This window comes from Corapipo altera, unplaced genomic scaffold (genome assembly GCF_003945725.1).
Source record: "Corapipo altera isolate COAL_440 unplaced genomic scaffold, ASM394572v1 2b, whole genome shotgun sequence".
Lineage (NCBI taxonomy): Eukaryota > Metazoa > Chordata > Aves > Passeriformes > Pipridae > Corapipo > Corapipo altera.
The window spans coordinates 35,269,142-35,292,855 of NW_020884874.1; the positions used below are offsets into that span (position 1 = coordinate 35,269,142).

Below are 23,714 nucleotides of genomic sequence, written 5' to 3' on the forward strand. Positions count from 1 at the left end.
ATCATAAACATAATGAAAGGTACTATCTACAGTCTCACAGTTCACATAAAGAACTGAAACACATCAAAATATGAGTGAGATTTCTCATAAAATAGGTATTTTACTATTTGTTTTCCTAAAAGAAAAAAATGCTCAGCATTTGTTTCTTTAAAGTAGGACCTTCAGAAATAGTGAGAAGTTTAACCCATTTGAATTATGGGTACAATGATTTGATGAATGGATTAAGAACATGCTCAAACAAATTGAAATTATCTGAATTAGGGTACCTTTCTGTCCTTGGACAAACATGCTGATACGATTTTCCCTTTGTGAAGAGAAAGGAGGCATTGCTGGGCGGTAGTTGTTTTGAGCTCACAAATTAAATTTGGTCCCATAATTCATGAATCCAAGCATAATTTGGGGAAACATTACTGTTGCCTTTTAGCTAAAGAACTGGGTTGTAAATTCTGGACATAGCTTCTGAGTACACACCTTATCTAGTATTCCCATGGAGTCTGCCATCCAGCTCAGGTTTACCTGTGAGCCAGACAGGTGTGAGCTTGGCATTTGCTTGCAGTACTTGAGAATGTCCCTTAGCTCAGTGTGTGGGCAGGGACATTGTCTTGGCCAGTGCACTTGCTGCCTGGAAGGCAGCCTTATGGGTTGTGTTTAGGAGGCAGAATATGCTCCCAGGATGTTTCGTCTGGAGAGAGAAAAATGTATATGAGTAGGTTTGGTTCTTTTTCTAGCTGAAATGACAGTTGGACTGGACCAAGGTGTCATTCTAAAACTTAATCCTGAACACACTGAGACCTTGCGCAGTCTGCAGATTGAAAACAGAACATGTCTTCGTATCTTCTCACCCCTCCTTTTTCTCCTCTCCCTTTTCTTTTTGTTCTCATAGTTTATGAAGAAAAAAAAAAAAGTCATGCAGTTTTTGTCATTATTTTGGAAAGAAAAATATTGAAAAGAGAATATATTGAGAAGTGGTACTGGCTTTTTTTTTTTTTTTTTTTTTTAATAAACCATATGGGGGAAAATTGATTATAGGGGAGATTTTTGTCTTAAAATGCTTTTATCTAGGAGCTGTCTCCTCCTTTTTCAGGCATATTTTCTCACTGTAGACACTGTGTTTAGTATGCATGAAGACTGCAAGTTTCCAGACTGTGATGCTGGCAATCGTGAGAGAAACACTTGTCAGCTCCAACATCATTTTGGTTTTGAGTCTTCATTTAAGTCATGTGTCAAGCTGTTACATACACATCAAGCTACTCTACTAAAATTGTTGAGAAACAAAATATCCAACAACTCAGTGAATAAAGTTAAAATTTATGTTTCTCTGAAAGCAAGTGGAATTTAAAATACTCAATTTTTCTGGATAATATTTCACCAAGCACAATTTGCTAAGTAAGACATATGAGAAGTAAGGACAGAAGTAAGGCATATAAGAACATTCTTAGACACAAAAAATGTAGCTTGTTAGAATCAAATATGCACTACTACAATTGTAAGAAAGGAATCTTTTTGTTTTGTTTTGTGAAATTTTCATTTCTGCTCATGTATTTAAGTTTCCATTTAAGTTTCAGATAACATAAAAAGGAACTTCTTAAAAGAAGTGAAGTAGAAAGTGCTAAAAAAACAATACTGCACTGAAGATTAGGAACCACCAACAGTTGCAAGCCTTCTCAGACTTTCAGTAAAAGAATTAGTAAACTGGCTCATATTAGACTTCTCTAATTAGACTTCTCTAATCTATTAACAAATCTCTGCTCTACTCTGCTCAGAAAGTCTAGTGTAGCCTTTGGGACGCAAAAAATCAGAAAGCTGTAACTTTAGTTTCTCTTGCAAGCATTTGATTCAGTTCTAGTCAGACTGTATCTCTCCAAATGTGACTGTCAGAAAACTGAGAGAAATAGTGTGCCACGAGGAAATCCAGCACAGCATTCCTTATTTTATCTTAGAGCTTCGCTATCTAAATTGCTGTGTGGCTGCAAAATGTGTGTGTGGGGGGGGGGGGGGGGGGGAAGAAAAAAAAAGAAAACAACAAAGAAACCTCACACTGCTTGGGTCTGTTAGATGCCAACAGAGGAGAGTTTAGCCTAAGATTGCTTTGCTGTTTTGTTCAAATCCAGAAAGCAGTAATAAAAATAAATAGTGAAGGAGTTGGCCAACCCTTGTCACGAAGCAGCAAGTCTTTGTTTTATGGCTCTGTCAGGCTAAATGTCTGTGCTGACATCCTTTCCAACCCAAGAGACTAATATCTCTGCATCTTTAAAACTGATACTTTCACCATTTATCTATCACTAGAGGCTACAACTATTTATCTGCTTTGTTTTTAAACGTGATCAGTTCTGCAGAATATACATTGACCTGGGAAATTATCATGTTGTGAGTAGTGTATGCCGTACAAACCAAATGGTGTCTTGTGTTCTGAATTAAACTTCTTTGTGCTAAATTAACTACAAATTAAGACCATTTGATTTATGTCACATCACTACAAGTTAGCAAAAGGGTATAGCAGTGGGAAAGAAGCACAAAAGTAGAAATGAATTCTGTTTCATTGTTAGGACAATTCTGTAAAGTCCTCAGGTGGACAGCTAACTTTAAACAGCTTGTTGCACTTCATGTTTCAAAGTTTAAGGACATGTAAGTGTATAAAGGTGTTCTGGCATAATCGAGGTGCAACAAGGGAAACCTACAGAGAAATAGGGAGGAGGTTTTGGATTATGTTTGTCTATACATGGTCTGCTTGTTCACGTCAATGTGACTTTAGAAAAACTTTCTCTTTAGAGTAAGAACTGAGTGCCTGTAGAAAGCTGTGAAGGGAACTTTTTCTTGAAATGAATAAGTTAACCAGTTTATATGTAATTTTTACAAAGTAGTAAATATTTCGTATCTGTTCAACAGAATATTTAATCTATAATAAAGTACTAAACTGTGGAATGCATTTTATGCATAAATACATAGCAAGGTCATGTCATACACTTTGCTCTTTGAAAGCAAACAAAGTTTGCTCCATGAATTGAGACTGAGAAAGGTACTTTTATTCTTACTGAGATACATAGCAAACCAAGAAATACCAGATGAACTAAATTGAAACTCTTGCAGGGGATTTATCTATTCTTTTGGCAAGCTGTTTACTTTCGCAGAGAGAATCTGGCTTAGATCTCCCTGTAGAGTCCCAAAATTGCTGTAAATTCAATAGTATCGAATGTCACTTTAGAGATGGTGCTTACGCTTTTGATGAGTTGGTGTCATTGTTTTAAAGATAAACTTCTACTTTGCAGTAATAAACTTCTCTCTATATGATATATTATTGAAGGATTAACCAGCAGAGTTGAATTTGATGGATGTTTTTTCCCCGAAGCTCAGTGGTTTTGGTGCTGTACTGTTGGAAATAGTACCAATAAAATGAGATTGGTTCCAAGTCAATCTGGTCCTATTTGTGAGGTTAATTCTGTTTCCAAAATTTCCTATTGACTTTAGTGCTATCTTGGGAAGATTCTGCAGTAATGTACCAGCATTCACTTCATTTCATAGGTGAAAGTCTTCCCTGTTGCATATAGAATCTTAGCACAAAATTAAGATGTCTTTATATTTTATTTGTGCTTTCTCTTCAGTGGTCTCCCCTGGAAGCCAAAATTGTCACCAGGGCAATTCAGAAAGACCTGCCCAAACAGCTATAACTCTGTACTCTCCTCAACTCTGTGTATTTCTGTCCACTCCCATACAACTATTTTTGTCTTCAGTTATATACCCCAAGATGTGTTTTTCTTATCAAACCTTTGACTGCCTTTGCAGTCCTAGTGCTAAGTCACAGAGGGTACAGTCAACACATTAACCAGCATACTGGGTTTCAGTGCATTGAGCTTTGTACCAACCAGTCTGATAGCTAATACCGTCCTGGAGAGCTGATTTAGGGTAAAATTCTTGCTCAGTTTCTATACCATAAGAGGGTTTTTTTTTGTTTGTTTTGGTTTTTGTTTTGGTTTGGTTTGGTTTTGTTTTTGTCCCCCCCTCCCCCCCCCTCCCCCATTCCCCACAAGGTTCTGGGATGTAAAAGCCCATTTACCTGGAGTTTAGAGGATAAAGTCTCACTGAGTTGCCGTAATTCCAAATTACAGCTGGACATACATTACATATCTTCAAAATTAGTTCTTCACATTGTATGACTATAAGCAAATAAGGCCTCATTTCAACCAGCTTTTAACAGGTCTTAGAACTTAATGGTCTTTTCACAAGGTCATGGACCAGATTCCAGCTTAAGCCTACTAGCTCCCTTATTTAATACTTTAGCTCGGGAGTGAAATAAAGTGGGAATTCTAGTAACAGATTCAAGGCCCTTATTTTTCCACTAGACAGTTCCAAAGATTTAAACAAAAACAGATTTAAAAAAAAATACGTTTATAGCATTCCACAGTGCTTGTCAACCTTCCAACACCTTGCAGCCTTGGAGTTCCCTCTACTCACAGGTTCTTACCAGAGGGACATTGCTCACCTCAAAAGAGTTTAGCCTGCTTTGCTCAAGGTCCATGATGAAAAATCAAAATCTGTGGGCTGATTAATCAGCACAGAGGTACCAGGTAAATCCTACCATTTTTCATTCTCAGTCTTCATTTTAAAATAATCAGGGTCCTTCCTGATCTGAATGATTCCTGTTCTAGATAAAGAGTGAAGTTGAATTCATGTGTGTGAGAGTTTCCTGGTATCCCCTTAGATGTATATATATATGTTTATTTATTTATTTAGATAAATCCCATTCTGACAAACCATATAAGCCTAGACTCATCCTACTAATTTGAGGTTCGTGTGAGTCATCTTCATTAGTTCGACTACTGCAAGGTGCACAGAGGGGCCTGTAGACAAGAGCTATCTGGGTGCACTCAAAAGACTTTGCACAAGTCCCAGATTTGGCTTTGCTGAATGATCACAAGCAATGGCCATGTGAAAGGTTTGTTTCCTTATGGATTAGGATCTTGCCCATGACTTATGTGTGTTAAGAGCTACAAGATTTCCCTACAACTGTCTCTTTTCTGATATTTTGATGTGAGCTTATGTTTCAGCTTTTCTCCCAGGCATGTCACAAATTTATTTTCTCATCCTTTTTCAGCTCTTATTTATACAACTGTCCAGTCCTTAAACATCTTGAATTCTTTTTCTTTGGAAAATTTGTCTGTAATTATACAGTAGATTTTGAATATATTGCAACCAGGACGCAGAGACAGATGTTCAGATGTTGTAATCTTAAAAATTTGTTATAAAAAATATTATAATTTCTTTTGTCTTCAGTGATTTATTTTATTTGGAAGGGATTTAGCTCCTCTGAATTAATAATTTAATTGGTCATTAATATTTTGAGTATCAATGTTTTTATATGTCTTCTTTTTATCTTAATCACCCTATTACGTTTCCTCTCTCAGGTTTGGGCCTCATTTCTGTGCTGTAATTATTCTCCTGTGGTAATATCTTGGTAAAATAAAAAATGGAACTGGAAATAATATTTTGACTTTACACAGTTTCAGATGGTTAACTTGATAAGAGATTTTCCTCATTTTTTTTTTTCGGCATACTGAAGTATAGTAATGCCCAACAGCTTTAAAATGTTTCCATGGTTATAAAATACAAAGTAAGACTTCAAATGTGAATTTTATATTCCAATAAATTTGGTAATTGTTGATTTTAAAGCATATTAGATCATCCACGAATAGGAGGCCTTTAGAGCATCGGGCTGTTTAGGAACAAGTTTGTGGACAGTTTTGGAGAACTTCTCTTTCTCCTTGGCATGTTTTCATGATAATTCAAATGTTGGAGATAATTTACAACCCTGCTGGTACTGTACCAGAGACCTTATGTGATGGAATTTATATCACTTTTCCTTTTAGACATTTAAACCACATGTCATTCTAGAAAAACGAGGACAGAGGTCCAACAAAGGAGTGATTTATTTTCAGTTAAAATACTAGCTACATTAAAACCACATGTTATTAAGTACTGTATAACCAAACCATGCTCAGAAGAAGGCTTACAACACCAAACCTTGCATAAAATGTTTCTTTTTTTTTACCCAAAAAACTTCGGCAGTGAACACATTAACAGACTTTACCTGAACTGCACAGTACATTTGCTGTACTTTTCCCCTGATGAAACAAGCTATTAAAGTACCAGAGTACAAGTTAATTCAGTTCCTCATTATTTTTCTTTCTCACATTTCTGGATGCTTGAAGTTTTCTGATCATTTTAGGTATCGTTGCATCTCTGTGAGCATCCCTCCTGAAAGAGCATTTACAATTAAGATTGCTGAAACTGAAATACAGTTTTTCATTTTTTCAAAATGAAACAACTTGTATTTTGGATGTATTACCAACATGAACTCTCTAATGCTCCTGTGAGAAGAGTAAAGTAATGTACAGACGTAATGCACATGAATCTGAGACCAGGAGGGAAATATGAAGATAAGAATTAAGGGGCCTCAATTTTGTTTTCAGAATGTAGATGCTGAGGACCAGTTTCTGTCCTCATTATGCTACACTTCCACACCACATTGCCTATGACTTGAAGGGATTTTTTAATGTTAATGTTACCAGGTGAGTTGTCAAAAGCTAGTAGATGACCAGTGAAAGATTTATCCTGTAAAAAACATCTCTGCTGTTCCAACAAGTTTCTGTGCTGGTTCTGTGAATATATGTCTGGATCATACTGGCACAGAGAGGGTGCTTGGGGGATGGGAATTTAGCTGGCTCAGCTGTGTGCTCCTGGGAATGCCAAAACCCTGTCAAGTGTTGTTGCCTCACTGTTCAGATTCTTTTCAATGTGCATCTTGCATAGACTAGAAAGCCTGTCCCTGTGCTTTCAAAGAACTTCATAAGCATTAACGAATCACCCCAATACTCCTGTCTCACAGATATTCACTGGGTAGTTTCTGTCAAACAGTCTTTAAACAAAACAAGGATCAGAAGCAGCAAATTTCTCTGCTTGTATGTTTGAGATCACTCTAATTTAGATGTTACAGTCACATCTTGAAATCATTAATACTACCTTAAGCTCACTTACTACTCTCATTTTTCCTGAAATTGCTTAGCTCAAGCAATTTTGCATCAGCAGTTCTGATTCTGCGTCAGCAACATACTAAAATTTGTAGTGTCTTTAAACATGAAAAAGGTACAAAAGCTTATGTTATGTGTCTGTTTCAGCCCTTGGCTGCCTAATTGAAATAAAGCACATGTAATAGACAATATCATTTATTAGACAATAGAAACCCCACTGAATTAAATCTGGCTGGTTTGCTAACTTGTCTTGGGTGGACACCAGTACCAGATAATGAAGGAGATGGTGCGAGAAATCACACAGTGGACAAAAAGGACCATGTGTTAGACTTGACTTGAGCCTTGTTTAAATCATAAACTGTTACATCAAATTTTAGCATATTATGAATTAATCATGTCCAAAATTATTGTTGAATCACCATCCCAAAAAGTCCCTGTGCTGTACAGTATAATTTTTTTTTTTTTTGCCACTTTGGTAGGGTCATCTGTAGTCATAGCTGAGGTTGCTGCCTAACTGTAGTATGGCCAGTCTTCGCGAACGAAGATTTGGGAAAGGTCTTCACCCTTCGAGCCTGCACAGTGGATTTTTTAGCAGTGTGTAAATTCTCAGTAGGAAATACAAGGAAACTATGCTCTTGCTACCTCCTTTGTCTTTCCTGAAGCACCAGAAAGCCAGTGCTGCCATCAACTCTGAAAGAATATTGTGCAATGGGTGCAGTGTGGCAGCTATTGCTGTGTTAAATTAAGAGGAGAAACCCTGTTTGGGCTTCTGCTCTTTGGCAGCATTTAGAACCGAAAGGTTATATCTCTAGACATCTTTCCATTTTGTTTCCCAGTTATGGATTATTGTCCAGAAATTATTGTCCTTTACTGGTTTTCTTCCCTAAAAACAATGCAAGTGTTGGTACATTTTCACTGATTAAAATTCTGTTTCTCTTTACATGAATCTCTTAGCCCTCTTCCTTTTTCAGAATATAGATGGTCAGCCATCTTTTCTTCATATTGCATCATTCAACTGACTTGTCTTTTTCTTTTCTTTAGATGTTTCCAGATGTGTGGCTGAGAGGAAGTATACCCAGGAACAAGCTCGTAAAGAATTTCAACAAGTGTTTATCCCAGAATGCAATGATGATGGCACATATAGTCAGGTTGAAAATTTTTCATTTAGTATCTTGCATGGCTGTAAAGTCAGAACATGTATGTTTGAAAAGGGTAAAGAAGAGACGAATGCAATGAAGAGAAATGTAATTTGTGCTAACACTGACATCAAAAAAAAATGAAGGAAAATCCATGTTTTGTGCAGAGTCCTTGTTCTTTTTTTCAGAGTTGGCCAGCAAAAGAGCCAAACATTACTATTGTTTGTGTAATACCTTCCCTGTTCTTCTAGGATGAGGCAACTGAGTCATTCTTGCAGCCCCCTGAATACACGTTAGATGGGAAAATACTTGGAATTTCTGATCTGTTCCTGATTTGAACCAGAAATCTTGCGATCAGAGTCCATGTCTTAGTGCTAAAGCATGAATCATACAAGATTCTTCCCTATTCTCAACTGAATTTCTTTCCAAGCACATGTTCTGAGACTAATTTACTTAGCTTAGATCATGGAATTCAGAAGGGACACAGTTAGAAGCTTAGCCTGTGATACATATTCCAGTTAAGATCACTTTCTGCCACCTCTGTACTGCATTTCGGTTGTGGATTTGTGCAGAAGACAGTGAGGAAAGTGATGTTGGCCCTTAGGAAATATAATGCAATTGATTTCTAAGTGGAATTCCAAGAGTTTCCTTTCTGACAGCTTGAGACATGAATAATGCTGGCAGAAGCACTCTGTCATGCTCCTTCAGTGGGTGGAACAATATGTTCTTTATGTGGAAAAAACCTCAAGATTGCTTGTTTCAGGAACAGTTTTTGTGTCCCTTGAGAAACTTCCTTGTGAGGTCTTTATAACACCTGCACCTCACTGATTTAAGATAGGGCGTAAACAACCACATATTTCAATAGTTTTCTCTTCAATTTGATTCTGAAGGACCTACCACACTTTGCTTGAAATATGTTGTATGCTAAAAAATCATAGGTGGGACTGAGATTAGGTCCAATTTGGTTTCCTGTTTTAGGTTTTGTCAGTATAGTTTGCTGGATTAGTCTTTTGTACTCACATGTATGATTGCTGTGGGATATCTGACGAGCTGCACATGGTTCATGTTGTTTCTGACAGGTTCAGTGCCATAGTTACACTGGATACTGCTGGTGTGTCACTGCCAATGGTCGTCCTATCAGTGGTACTGCTGTGGCCCACAAAACTCCCCGCTGCCCAGGTAAATCTTGTTTGGCTGGCCAGGATATGACAGTGTGTCATGAATAGCAGATTTTATCTGTAGTGTCTTACTAGACTTAAGGAAAAGAATTCTTCATTGGAAGAGTGGTTAAGCACAGAAACAGGTGCTGGTGAATGGCCCATCTCTAGTGGCAAAATTCAGCTGGATGAGGCTCTGAGAAAGTTGGTCTGGCTTTTCATGTAGACCTGCATGAAATCTAAGGTCACCGTCACCCTAAACCTCGCTATGATTTGTACCATATTTATGTGTCCATATATGAAATCATGCAACTGACTTATGGATACAGTACTTTACGTTGAAACTCTCTTGCACATAAACTCATTGCAAAAAAATTTCAGAGGAATTTGCCTTTTTCAGATATTTAGAGTACAGGAAAAAAAACCCGTGCCAACAAAAAATACAGAGTGGGAATATGTGTTTGTAGCACAGCCCAGTGAAAGAACTCCTACAACAGGTTCCATAAATGACCAAATCCAGAGGAGAAATTAGGACAATAAGAAAAAAAGCATTAAGAACATAATGAAATCAGTCTTATGAATGCATAATGAAAGCACTACCTTGCATGCTGCCTTTTGTCTTTCCTCAGGGCAGACAGGTTCAGTCTTTTAGGGATTTGTTTCTGACCCTATTTCATTAAAATTGAAAATAAATATAAATCCCAAGAGTATGAACAGTTGCCAGAATTGCTGTTGACCTCTCTTGAGATTGACAGAATTGAACAAAAATAGCTCTACAAATATTTGCTCTCTATCTATTGCATTACTGTTTGTGCTGCAGCACCATTCTCTGTCAGAAGGCCAGAGAAATAGCTTTAAAAAGTCAATCCTGTAATGAGAATGACAGTGAAAAAGAGAGTGGATTAGGGCCTTTGAGGGAATTCATTTGGCCTGATCTACTTCAATCATTCATTGAGGTTTTTAATAAATAGATGGAGGAAGGTAGAGACCATTGAGAAAGTTTCAATAAAGTTTATAAAATGTTAATTTCACTTTTAAGGTCTTTCTTGTTTAAATGACTTACTGAATCTTCCATGCATTTTGCCTGAAAGAATACTCTTCAGAATATTCCTTTTGATCCAGTCTGAAAAGTCACTGTGGAATTTTGTCCACAAAAAGTCAAATTTGTCACAAAAAGTCCGTTGTGAAAAATAATATAAAATATTCAGAAACCTTAAAACAGAGGTAAATGCACATTCATTTTAGTGTAATTATTGCTTATGACTGGTTTGCATCTTCAGAAGACACATGGATATGTCTTCTTTAGTTGTGGGTGCCCCAGTCCTGGAAATGTTCAAGACCAGGTTGGATGGGGCTCCAAGAAACCTGCTGTAATGGAAGGCATCCCTGCCCATGGCAGGGAGGCTGGAAAGAAATAAGCTTTAAAGTCTCTTCCAAACTATTCTATAAATCTTTGATTCTATAGCTAGAGTAATGCTTTTGTGCTTCAATGTAATTTTGAGTAGAGGTGCTTTTACATGCCCATAGCCAGGGCTTTCTGAAAGCAGGCCTTCAGTACTTTCTCTGCAGAATCCATTTGTAGCTTCCTTCCTTCCTGTCCTTTCACTGACATCAGTGAAAAAAGGTCTATGCTGATGCTGAAAGTTCAATAAATACTTGTTTTTCAGATGTTTCATAACACATGCCGCTATTTTTGGCTCAAAATGTTGTCGTGTTACTATACTTTCACTTTTTCTATTTTTACCTGATATTATTGAGGAGAAGCTGCAGTGTAGTTCCAATCTAATTAATAGATTAATATGAGAATTATTCTATCTCTACATTTTACAGAAATGCTAAGGTGAAGGTCATAGTAGCACTCAAACTGAATTTAGTAGCTCAGAGATAAATAAACTACTTCAGGGCCCAGGTGAGTATGCAGAGTCTGATTTTGCTCCATGGAAGACTGTGGGTAATTTTTCAGTTGTTATGACACCCTGTGGGATTACCTCTGCACATTTCCTCCCCTTCTTGTATCAGTGTTTTACTGTTCACTACTTCTCCTTTGTCCCTCAGGAAAGAAGTCCAGCTACAGCAGAGTTTGGAAGTAAGACTTGAAATGCTAGGGGATTTTGCAGTGGTATTGGCTAAGAAATCAGTTTTGATAGATCTGGAAAAACCTTCTCATTCAACAGAAAAGACAGCTACAGATTTTCTCAGAAAGAACCTTATTATGGTATAATAAGGCAAAACTTTGTTCTTATATTGCAGAATGAAAGTTCTGATACACAATTGCACCCTTCTCCCATTTCCCTCTATATATTCAAAATTGCCATCTGTTTAGGATAAGGAATTTTCAGGTTTTTTTTCCCGAAGAATGTTGATGTTTTCCAGATCACCACTGATTCCCGTTCCTGTATTTAGTACGACTACGCACAGGAATTACGATCAAAACTTCAGTGGTTCAACTGAAGTTAAGTAGATGTACTCCTGTTTTAACTAGTATTTTAGGAATGCCATTTCTTCTAATACTGTTGTCCCTAGTCAGTCCAACACACTGCATCATTTCTAGCCTCAATGAAGAAATTACCTAGCTATTTTTGATGTTGCAGGCAGACCTCCTGCAATGGTGGCATCCTGACACCAGCATGTTTCTGCATTTTCACATGCTTCCATGTATTCTGTAGGCTTGTTGCTATAGTTATTTTAAAAACTTTTATGCAAATATTTCAATTTACATGCACCATACCTTTTTCTCCCAGGATCACTTTTGCCACCTCTACCCTTAAGAGGAGAATGTGTATAGACATTCAAGAGGTGTTTGTAATTATCTTCTCATTGGTAATGTGCTACCATGGAATGTGGGAAAATTCCTTGTTTTAATGAAAATGTTGAGTTAATTTTCGGTTCTGTGTTAGTTCTTCAGTAACTTCAGATAAGGTTCAAATATACATCCAATCAACTGTGCTATTCCTAAATTATGGGATAATTTTTGCCTTTCGTTTTCTCTCAGTGGAACTACCTTTGACTTTGGTGAATACCCAGAAATAAGAAAGAAGATCATGGCAGCCTGTAAGAGTTTGGATTTTAATAGAGGAAATACGCAGCAGAATTTAGGTTGGGCAGTTAAGACTTTGGTTTACTAGTTCCATCTCTTATCCATGCTTCACATTTATAGTGTGATACCAGATATGTGGAACAGTCTCTACATTTCTCTAACTGCTAATATTGGTTAGCTGCATAATGTGATGGTTCCTAAAGTTTGCTCAAGTCTGAAAAGTATCGTATATTTTTTGTGCATCAACAATAGCTGTACGAGCCATTTTTTGCTCATTGGTTTGTTTTGGTTGCTCTTATTTAAGCTGTCTTTTCTGCTAGAGAAAAATATGTGGAAGGATGAAAGTCGTAAGCAGCATTGAAAAATACAGGACTCTTCAACTGTTTTATGTGAACCTTTGCTTTAATTACATCTTTACCTGAAAGAGGCTCTTCTTCCATACTTTCCAGTTTTTCCCACACCAACACTTGGTACTGCTAAGACGCACATGATAAATCCCAGAATGCCATTCTGCTCCATGGAAATAATCTTCACTATTGCAGGAGCAATGGGGAGAAGGAGAGTAAATCAAACACATTCCCATGACAGCATTTAAAAGAAAGCTCCTTAAAAATGATGAATGTCCCCTAGTACTTTCACTAAAGAACACCAGACATAAAAAAAGACATTTTTACAGCTCTCCATCTCTGTTATCAGCACTTCAGGGAACTACAGAAATTCCATAGTCACTGAGTCCTGGGAAATGGGGCAGAAGTTGAGAAGCAGGTGTTAAATTATCATTGGAAAATACAGTGTTTGCCTATTGTTGGGGTTTTATGCCTTATTAACTATTTTGAGCTTCTGCCAGTGAGATTGCAGAGGTATTGAGACGTTTATTTCCCTGTAAAGAAGTTTTGCTGCCTTTTGATTATGACATAATCATGTTTTATGGCCTGAATTTCCCTTTAGAAATTCAGAACTCTTCCAGCCTGTATAGTTTTATGATCAGATAATGTGATGAAAACAAATATATTTGGGAAGGGAATGAACTTTTAAAATATACATTATATTGTTTTTGTCAACTGGAGAAAAATATCCATCCTTGGATCATTCTTTCCCCGTACACAGTACTTTGTCTATACATACACATTCACATTCAGATACACCTATAGGTGAGATAAAGGATAGCTTGGGAAGTTTACTTATCTTGATATCTTCATTCAATTATTACATATCAAATATTCCTTGGTAGGAGATCAGAAATCATTATCTAAACTAGAGAATAATAGACTTTCACCTTCTCTTTTAAAGCCCAGTCTTGTATGCTCAGAACAACTGAAAATAGATATGCTAAAATCACAAACCACAAAACTCATATCATGTTCCCTGGAAGGGAGTTGTGCCTCAGAAGCTGTTAGAGCAAAACTAGGTGGAACTGTGAGGTTTGCAATAAACTAAGGCATGAATATATCTTCTTTTTAAAAAGGAAATTAAATTAATCATGGTCATAAATGGATAGATGGCTAAGCAAATTACAAGCTAGAATGGTACTAAATTCTTCATTAAAGTAATACTGCTGAATCTAATACCTCTCCTTGCCCTCTCCCATTCCATAGCATATTTATTTATGTGGTGATTTGGTTGCTTACAATGTACTGAAAACTTGGAAGCCAATTGCATAGCCAAACTTTTAGATAAGTTAGAAATTGCCTTTGTTTCTTGCCTTGCAGCAAATGTGAGGATTTATCAAGAGTATTGAAGATATAATTTCCTAAAAACTTGCAAATGCAACTTCCTATCACCACTGAAGCTAGAAGTATTTCTGCCATAAATATATTCAGAAAATGGTTAAAAAAAAGATAAAAATGCAATAGCTCCTCCTTACCTTGATTTTGGAGACAACAAGAACTGTTTATGCTGCATAAATTGAAAATTTCAGGTGAAACTATGTGAAGGGCACATGTTTTCCTTTGTAGGAAATTCTGTGAATATTTTTGTTAAATTCCTAAGACTGTTAAAAAATGTTAGCCCAGTAAACCTAATTTGCTTAGCTTTAGTCTAATTTTTTAATGAAATGAGATTCACTATGATAAAGTTAGTCTTTGTAAATGCCACTCTCTTCCCCAGTTATTAATTTTCCATGAAAATTTAGGGTAAAAAATGAGAGCCCAGAAAAAAGAACTTAATTCTCCCTGGCTGTACATGAATATTGCATAGTCATTCTCACCATTTCACATAAAGAGGGAGAAACCTGAATGTATCTGGAAAGATTTTTCTCCTTTTGGTTTAAGATGTGGAATATTATGTATGTTTCACCAATATGTTAAATTACTTAGGCATGAACTGAATTTAGAGTTCAACTTACACTAGTAGTGCTGAATGTACATAGAAAGACAACGCTGGTGCCAAACTGGGGCTTTACTTAACATGCTGTTTTTTGTGCAGGGGGCTATTAGTGGCATTCATCACACATATTCCCCCCTGCTGAGACCTCATTTCTAGTCAACAAACTAAAAAGTAGTTTAAATGCTTTAGTGTGGGTGAGAATCAGGCCTAAAATCTCTGGATTTACAAGAAAATTATAATTATAAGCCTGTGAATCAAAATGAAATTCAGATACTACAGAGTTAATTGTCGCTGGATGAAATTTGAGGAAAGATTGGATCACTGGTATTTAGTGCAATTAGAAAAACCTGTAATTTTGTATGTAGTACTTCCGAAAACTGGAACATCTTATTTGAATTCAAGCTGAGCCTTTTATCAAATGCAAGCCAAGCACCAAAAAACTCAGATCTACTGGCTTCAGCATAAATGGAAAAATCTGCCTCTTCTTCAGAGTAAATAATATGGATTAGTATTACAATCTCTTCTGAGCAAACTATCCCAAACACCTTTGGATATAATTCCTACAAGACAACAATTTTATTTTTCCTACCTGACTTGATACTGATGCATCCCTAAGTATATTGAATTTCTGGTGACCCAAAGGTAATATAATACAAATACACTATTGACACAAAAGGAAACATGTCTAAAAAAGAATATTTTTGATATGGTGAATCCTTCAGAAGGTAATACCAGCTTGGCTGCATTGCCAATATTCTTTTATAGAGGCTTTAAAATCATCAGAACAGGTTTGTGACTTTAGGCATCTACCCTCTGGCAGATTCTTTGTCTAAATTTCCTGCTGAAGTAACCGTTGGTTCAGCATGGTAGGCAAAGCCTGTGATTTAGTGGGTTCTCTTATTTAAATTGTCCTTTTAAAACAGATTTATTGTGCTACAAGGTTTGAGATTTTTTTTACTTTGTTTTAAACACAGTGAACATAATTATTTCAAAGGGAATAAATTAGGAAAATTAGGGCAACTAAATTATTTCACATACAAGCATGTACTAGATGTGTGTTGGGGTTTTTTATTGTTTCATTAAAGCAGGTGTATGTAAGAAGAGATTATGTGTTAAGAATTTATAGACTTCACGCTTTTTAAATTTGATTACTCCACATGGGCTCTTCAGAGAGAAAAATACCACTTTTAAAAGTGATTTTTAATGTAACAGAGACAAATAAATTGTTAAAAAGTGTCTAGGAGTTAGAATCATAAAAACAGGTGTAATAATGACACATAACCCAGAAATAAGGAAGTATTTCCGTTTTAAAACCTAAAGCCTCCTGAAAAAAGCTACTAAGAAAACTAGTAGATTCTCCATTTTTTGATGACCTGAAAACAAGACTGGTTGGAGTCCAGGCTGGTAGAATAGGCTGTTAAAACCCATCTCTTCTAATCTTCTGGACTTCCTTCTCACATCTGCTGTCTCTTTTCCTAAGGGCCACAGCTCTGGGGATGTGTCTGAAAACAGTTCAGGTTCAAACTCAGACTAAGATGCTGTGTTTGTGCCGCCCCAGCAAACACACGTACTTACCCACATCAGCATAGGATTTCCACAAGGCTTTGTTTGAGTTGTTTAAGGCGGAAAGGGGCAGTTTTTAATCTGAGCCAGGACTGGGCTAGAGGCTGAAGAAGCCCCTCAGAGCAGCTGAGGTGTGTGATCAAGACTTTGAGGGAGCGTGAGGGGGTGGTTCTGGGGTGATGCTTCTTACTACAGAACCTGCCCTTGCTGGGGCAGTGGGGAAGGGACATGGTGACTCTGCAGCATGTGAGCATGTTCTGCACTTGTCTGTGTAGTGTTTAACGTTATCTCTTTCTCAAGTCCTGTGGTGGCCAGGAAGTAGAGTCTGGCAGGGTACGGATCGTACACAAATGTAGAAGTCAGGCAAAGCTAAAACCTCTGGTGCGCAAGGGAAGAGTTTGCTAATATTTATTGATTATAATATACAAAAATGAATCATTAGAACTGAACTGTGTTTCTTAAATAACATATTAAAAGAAAAAGTAATATTTTTCGACTAATTCCCTTTTCCAATTGCAGGTTCAGTGAGTGAGAAGCTGCCACAACGAGAAGGTGCAGGCAAAACAGGTAAATATCTTAGTTGGCTGTTAAACAAAAACTAAAATAGCTTTTGGGTAAACTCCTGTGATTTTACATAGATCTAAATTATCAATACATATTTGGGATGTATTATAGCTGCATATATAATATATATATGCATACATGTTATTAATTTTACTTTTGCATTGTAGAAATTTAGTAAACTTATGAGTATAAACATATATATGTGTGCATGTATTTATATATATACATAGACACTATATTTTTCTAGTTTCAGTCCTATGGAATTTTCACTTCTGTACTGTTTGGAAGGTAACTTTCCTTCCCATAGCTATACTCTGAAATATTTTCCCATACTGTTTTCTTGTTCTGGAGGAGAGATTATTCTGTCTGTTTGATAAAGATATCATTCTGCAGTATCAAAATCTTGGGAAACGGAGTCCTCAGTGTATTTCCATATCAATTGGTGCTTGAGTCATCTTGGACCCAGCACTTTGTTCTATATTGCGATTAATTCATCTGATGTCTTGTCTTTATGACCAGATAATTGTTGTTGTTAGATACAGACCATGGTGTATATCTTGTTGGAAGGACAAAATCTAATGTGCATCCAACATAGCTGGTAGATTTAAATGAGAGAACTGTCTATGCTTCAAACAAAATTAAAGCTTACACTCTCCAAACACTTGAAACAATTTTAAATACTGAATAGTTCTGTCAGTTACACTGCATAAATTAATTTTAAAGAAGCTACTCATTTTTGTTCTAATGTTAATGTCTATCTGTTTGGTACAGTGTAAACATAATTCAAGTATCTTTTTACAGGAACTTTTGCAGTATTGCAATATATCCAATATTTAAATAAACTATAGTGCTGTTAGGTTAAAAAAATGAGTACTTCTTTAAAAGCTAATAATTACAAAATGCTGGAAAATTGTTCCTTCATGTATTTCCAGACACACTGTGAGTTCCACTACCCTTAGGTTACCTATTTACTTTAGATCAGAACTTTCATTTTGAGCTTTGACCTGAATGAACTATTCCATATATAAAGCTTCTCTGGAATCCTTTATTTTTGTTTGTGGCCATGACAGCTGAGTTGCTGAACCCTGAATGAACAGTCACAGAACAAGGAAATGAACAGAATTTATCAAATCTCCCTTCTCACCACATCTGTTTGTGTCTCAAGTGACACGACTGCATTTTACTCATGCCCTGTTTTTATTGTCCAGCACAAGCCTGCAGCACAAGGGGCCTCTGATAGGGTTCCCAGGTGGTCCCTGGTGCTTCTCAAATGCTGCTGTCTTCCTCTCTCCACCCTTCTTCCACTGCCTTATGGTTTAAATAAAGTCATGTTGTCAGAAACATCTCAAACTCTTTAGAGACTGTCACAGAGTAGAGACCAGAATCATCTGTCTACCTGTGCTTCAGCTTCACAATCAGTGTAGTAAAACATATTTTGTAGCTCAGCTTGCAAGGGTATAAATAACCATGAAACTCTCTGCTTATCTTTCCTCTGCATGTTCCAGTGAACTAACCAGGGATGCCTGTGTGGGAGTACCTGCCCATATTGTAGCCCAGCAAACTTAGGCAGGTTCACAGTGTTCTCACTGCTCCCAAAGACATGCTCCAGACCTCCAAGGTGTGGTCTGGAGAACTCTACTCAAGAGGCGGAATACACTTAACGTGACAGTCTCATGCACCAAGATGTCTCATAGATATGGACCTGGTGAGCCACATCTGTTACAGTTGTGCACCTTGCTTTCTCTGGGTATTCCAATACTGAAAGAAAATTTCCAGCTACAGATATTAGATCTCAGGAGCTTTCTTTGCGTGTTTGTAAATTTAAACATTAAACTGAACAGAAATGAAACTTAAAAGCTAATTCCTCAAGTATCTCCACTGGCCCCACAATTCTCTCCTCTCTCCAAGGAAAATATTCAAACTCTGAAAAGCATAGGTGTCAGAGTTGGGATCACATCCCTCTTTTCTGATTCTTTGCTGACTGCAGGACTATGTTCTTGGTAACTGAACGCCGACAGCAAACAGAATTTAATCAGGTTTCTGTTTGAATATATGCATATATGGATTGGTATGCTTGTGCAAGCCAGGAAGGCCTATGTAATTAGTCTGTGAGATCTCTGGTTCATATAAATCATGAAATATCTGTTGAGTTAAAAAAAAATAAAAATTGATAAACTGTTTTAAATGCTCCTTGAACAAAGTTCAGGAGGCCAATTTTGATTGGCCTGATAATAGTTGAAGTTGCACATTATGTCTGAATTTCAGGTAATAACATAAGACCAAATGTGTCACAAACTGAAATTGTGTACCAAAAGGCGATCTGAAAAATGTCACTTAAGTGCAGGTCTGAGTTTCTGGCTTGGCTCTTGGTAATATCTGCCTACCCTAAATTACCCTTTGGAATTCTGGGTTTTCTGAATCACATACTGATTGATGATTTAAATATATGTCTTGATTTTCAGTACACTAGGATACTCGATGGCCTCTCTGAAATTAATCAATGGTCTTATTCCACCACCCAGAGGACACCACAAAAATGCCAGCAAAACTACTGAGAAGTGTCAGTCTTTTATGGTATTGGAGCAAAGAACCCTGCCATTGTGTGGACATGAAGAATGAGCACTCTTAAATGTTTTTATGCCTTGGTTAAATCATTTTACACTGAAAATAAGTTCTTGCTGCTGATGCTTTGGTTTTGTGAGAAACATGGAGGTTACTATTCCTTGGATGGAAATTCAGTTTTACCTGCTATCAATATTTACTTGGTATCTATATTTGCTGTGTAGTAGGCTGTGACCTCTAGAGGTGAAGGTCGGAGTGCCCCTAAATCCTCTGAATGATTTGCATAAGGACAACACAGATTTAAGAGAACAGAAATGCAGACAACAAAGAGAACAGTAGGCTCTTTTGAATGGCAGTAGCAAGAAGAAATGGAAAGAGATAGTGTGTTAGCCTTAAAACTGCTGCTCTCTTTTACCCTGTTAAGGCTATATGGCAGAAGAAGCTTCTCAGTTGCCTTTGATTCTACCTTCTATGAAAATGTCAGGAAAACAACCTCCTAACTATTTTGGTCCAAGATCCAATTGTGAACTTGCAAGAAATAGTAATAAAATCTTTGCATTTGCTGTTTACCTTAGTCTTGGAGTTAGCTTCATGCTACAGGAAACAGTAATGAGTGGAAAATCTCTACTAGCATGGGCTCCTGAGTCATATTGACCCAATATTGTCAATAATTTTAAATAGCAATAACATAATAAGGTAAAGATGGATCTTGGTACTGTTCTTCCTAGCAAATGTTAATTTAAATAATTTTTTGTTGATTTTTTTTTTCCAGCACTATGTCCACTGTGTTTTACTGACCTTAAGATTTCTCACATCTTCTTGTCATTTTTGTAATTTTTTCCTCCCTCTTTTCTTGCAGTAATTGTTGGTAGTGGATGGATGGAGAAGGATGACCAGAGGATAACGGTTTTGCAAACAATAGTCTGGTTATATAATCTGTGAACCTTACTTATAAAATCTGCGAATCCTGCTTATAGAATCTGCTTGACTCTTAAAATAGATCCTTCTGTGCTAAAAAGCCCTTTTATTTTAAGGCATCCAGTGGTCTGCAGCCACTCATTCTCCCCAGACTGTTTTTGCTTTCACAGGTTTTACTTCTTCTATACATTTATCTAATTACTTCTTTATAAATGGTGATTTATTACTAAAATCTATAAGTATCAATGTGCAGTATTAGAAATGAAGAATTACAGTCCAGAGAGCAACTTGATCACATCATGCATCATGAAAGACCCTGCAATAAATTCATCAACCACAACCTAAAAACCCATCCATTTGTAAAATGTAGTCTATATATGTAATAAATCTATGCTGTGTAGTGCCTATAAAAAATGTTTAAATTATTGTTTATTTATTGGCCGGGGCTATGTGCAAATCATTATTTTCAATCATGTATGTACACTTATTTAGCTTACTCTCATAATTGTAGTCTCCTTGCAAATCTTTTCCATTCTGAATTCAGATGATGCCTCAGCTCCTGCACTGGAGACTCAGCCTCAAGGTGATGAAGAAGGTGAGCAAACTTAACAGTGTGGTACTAAACTATGTAATTAGGGACCATATTCCACAACATCGAATGCTACCTTAAGAGTATTTACAATTGCTGGGGTTGTTGCAAGAAATTGCAAGCATCTGTACCTTTTTCAGGAACAGCAAAGACAACAAGCACAATAGAATCTTTACTTACAAGCAGTGAATTCTGTGAGATTGATTTGAGATGACACTTTTGCTGTGGAGACCAGCATCAGCAAATTTAGTTGTCACTACTGAGGGCAGATAGAGGTTTTAAACTTGAGCCAAAGTGCAGGTTAAAATTGTATGTTCAAATAAAGAAATTAAAGGGTAAATTCTACTCTCAACATATTGCCTAGTAGTATTACTGTTAAGGTTGATGTTTTGTCAGGCTTACTTGCCTATTCAGAATTTTGGTGCTCAGTAAATGTAAAGCTCAAGGCCTAAATGCAATAATAGTTTTATGTTATGGCTGCCTTACCACGCTCTGAAAATCTTGCAGAATCTGAATTTATTATATATTTTGGGTCTACACTCGGAGATTTTTATTCTAATTAACATAATTTTAGTCTAAAAGTGGTTTTTTTTCAACCTTTTGTACAAATAGGATAAGGAAGGGACTATTCATGCCTTTGTATGTATAAAAGTTTTGACTGTCCTAATACAAACCAGTGTACCTTTTCTTTTAGACCTATGTGTCTATAAAACTAGCCACTTATTCAGTTGCTAGTAACCTTTAAAAAATGTTAACATTTATAAGTTATTTTCTATTGCCTTTTTTTTCTAGATATAGCTTCTCGTTATCCTACACTGTGGACTGAACAAGTAAAGAGTAGACAAAACAAAACCAATAAAAGCTCAGGTAAGAAACTTATGTTACCCTTACTTTGTAAAGCTCCTGTGAAGACGTACATGAAGCCATTTTAATAACAATTATGCTTCCACTCTCATTGTAGGATAGTGACTTAATGATTTGCATGATGATGACTTAGTAAGCATTATAACTTCTTTTTAGAGAGGAGTGTTTTTGTCCAGACTTTATTTGCCTAAAATGATACTAGTCCACTAAAGTCTCTGGCTTACATCTATTTGCACCTGTTAGTGGGTTTGACATTTAATTTTTGCATCCTCTTTAGTTCCCTGCCTCTTTGTTATCTCCTTTTTTTTGGGTGATGTGTAGTAAGAAGGTGTTTGTAAAATGACAGTGTGGGTTACATTTGTTTGGCGGTAAATCTTAGGAGGCAAACTGGAAAAAAGCAAACTCCATCAGAAACCGGTTGCCAGCAAACAGGATTTGGAAAGGCAGTGTTATCAGCTTTTTCCTACATCAGCCACCTGTTATTTACAGATGGATCACCAGCTTAGAGTGAATTACTGATGTTGCTTTTTAAAAATAATTGTTGAATTCTGGTTTTACTTATTTTCACCACTCTTCATAATTGAGCTTTGTAGACCTGGACTAGGAAAGTCAGGTGAACATCCTAAGATTGAAGTCTCTATAATATTCAGATACATTCAGTACTTTGGTGGATTATAAATTTTGATGCCTTCATCACTGTTTCTTCCTTTCAGTGGGATAAACTTTAGAGAATCTTCCTCGTTTCTTTTTCTCTGGAAAAATATTGAATTTGAAAAGAAACATTAATGATGCAGGCTAATATTCAATAAATCACTCAAAACCATGCTTGAAATCCAGTAGAAATTGAAGTTATACTTTACACTAAGTACTGTGCTTAAGTATTTTACTGAATTGAGGCCTGAAAGGATTTAAGAAAAGACAAACAGTCATCATAAGAAAGAAAGCAAGGCATATCCTTACTAAGACGTTTACAGATTCCTTTATAAACACTATTTTTAACATGAGAGCAATAATTATTAATACTTGATCCTCTCTTTGATTCTTCAGAAGATACTTAAAAGAAGGTACTTAAACACAGTGTAGACAACAGTTTGAAGCAAATACTTTTCATGCTGGAGATTTATTCTGTCATTTCTTTAGCCAGAGTAAGCAAGAACAGAATTCTTTTGGGATTTCTGTTGTGTAAAATTCATGCATAGAAATTAGTCACTTTTAGGAGTGTTTAATTTTTACAGTACTAGAGACTTGATCTAAAGCAAGGCTTCTTGAGTTTGCACTGCAGCTGCTGGAAGCCAAATCTTCAAAACACACACACACGCACACACACAAAATAAAAGATGGGTTTATTTCTGGGAATTTGTTACCTCCAGTCCATCTAAAGACATATTCACAAAAGAAGACAAACCAGAAGCATAGTTTATCTGTCTTATGACTGCTAGCCCATGGTGCATTAGCATCAAAAGCATGGTGTTGGACTTGCTAACAGGACTTGCTCACAACTGTAGTGCCATACCTAGATTAGCAGAAGTAAATCGAGACACTATGTAGCCAAACTTGCTGTAATTTGTAGGTGTACCTGATGTACCAGAAGGGACTACTGCACTCTCTGCTGTATCTTCTCTTGTATGTGTAAAATGACACCATCAATCTAGGTGCTAAAAACGTTGTTTTCAACAGTTGTGGTAGACAGTATCTCTCTTCCAGACTCCCAGGTATAATGTGTGTCAGTGACTGTATATTTACTAGTAGGTTTTGCTGGCTGGACAGCACTGATATTCAGTAAACATGTTTTTAAGGTCTTCAAAAAACCAAGATTTTTCCTTTATTACCTCTCAGAGTTGTGCCAAGGGTTTTGGGAACATCCACAGGGAATGAACTCCGAACTGTTATGTGTACATAACAGGAAAGACTTTGTCACTGAATCCAGTGGATTGTAAACTAACTACCTTCCCACTTCCAAGCTTCGATATAAAGGAT

General features: G+C 36.6%; 1 protein-coding gene across 5 annotated transcripts in view; it reads left to right on the plus strand.

Moving 5' to 3' along the window:
• Positions 1–23,714, plus strand: part of SMOC2 (SPARC related modular calcium binding 2) — a 139,010-nt gene that overhangs the window by 47,921 nt on the left and 67,375 nt on the right. For 4 of the 5 annotated variants that reach the window (XM_027634075.1, XM_027634077.1, XM_027634079.1 and 1 more), the window contains 5 exons: positions 8,064–8,170; positions 9,238–9,337; positions 16,760–16,807; positions 20,796–20,879; positions 21,666–21,740. In XM_027634075.1, the coding sequence (XP_027489876.1) occupies positions 8,064–8,170; positions 9,238–9,337; positions 16,760–16,807; positions 20,796–20,879; positions 21,666–21,740 (414 nt within the window). The remainder of the gene's footprint in view (positions 1–8,063; positions 8,171–9,237; positions 9,338–16,759; positions 16,808–20,795; positions 20,880–21,665; positions 21,741–23,714) is intronic. The other variant, XM_027634080.1, reaches the window with a different exon arrangement.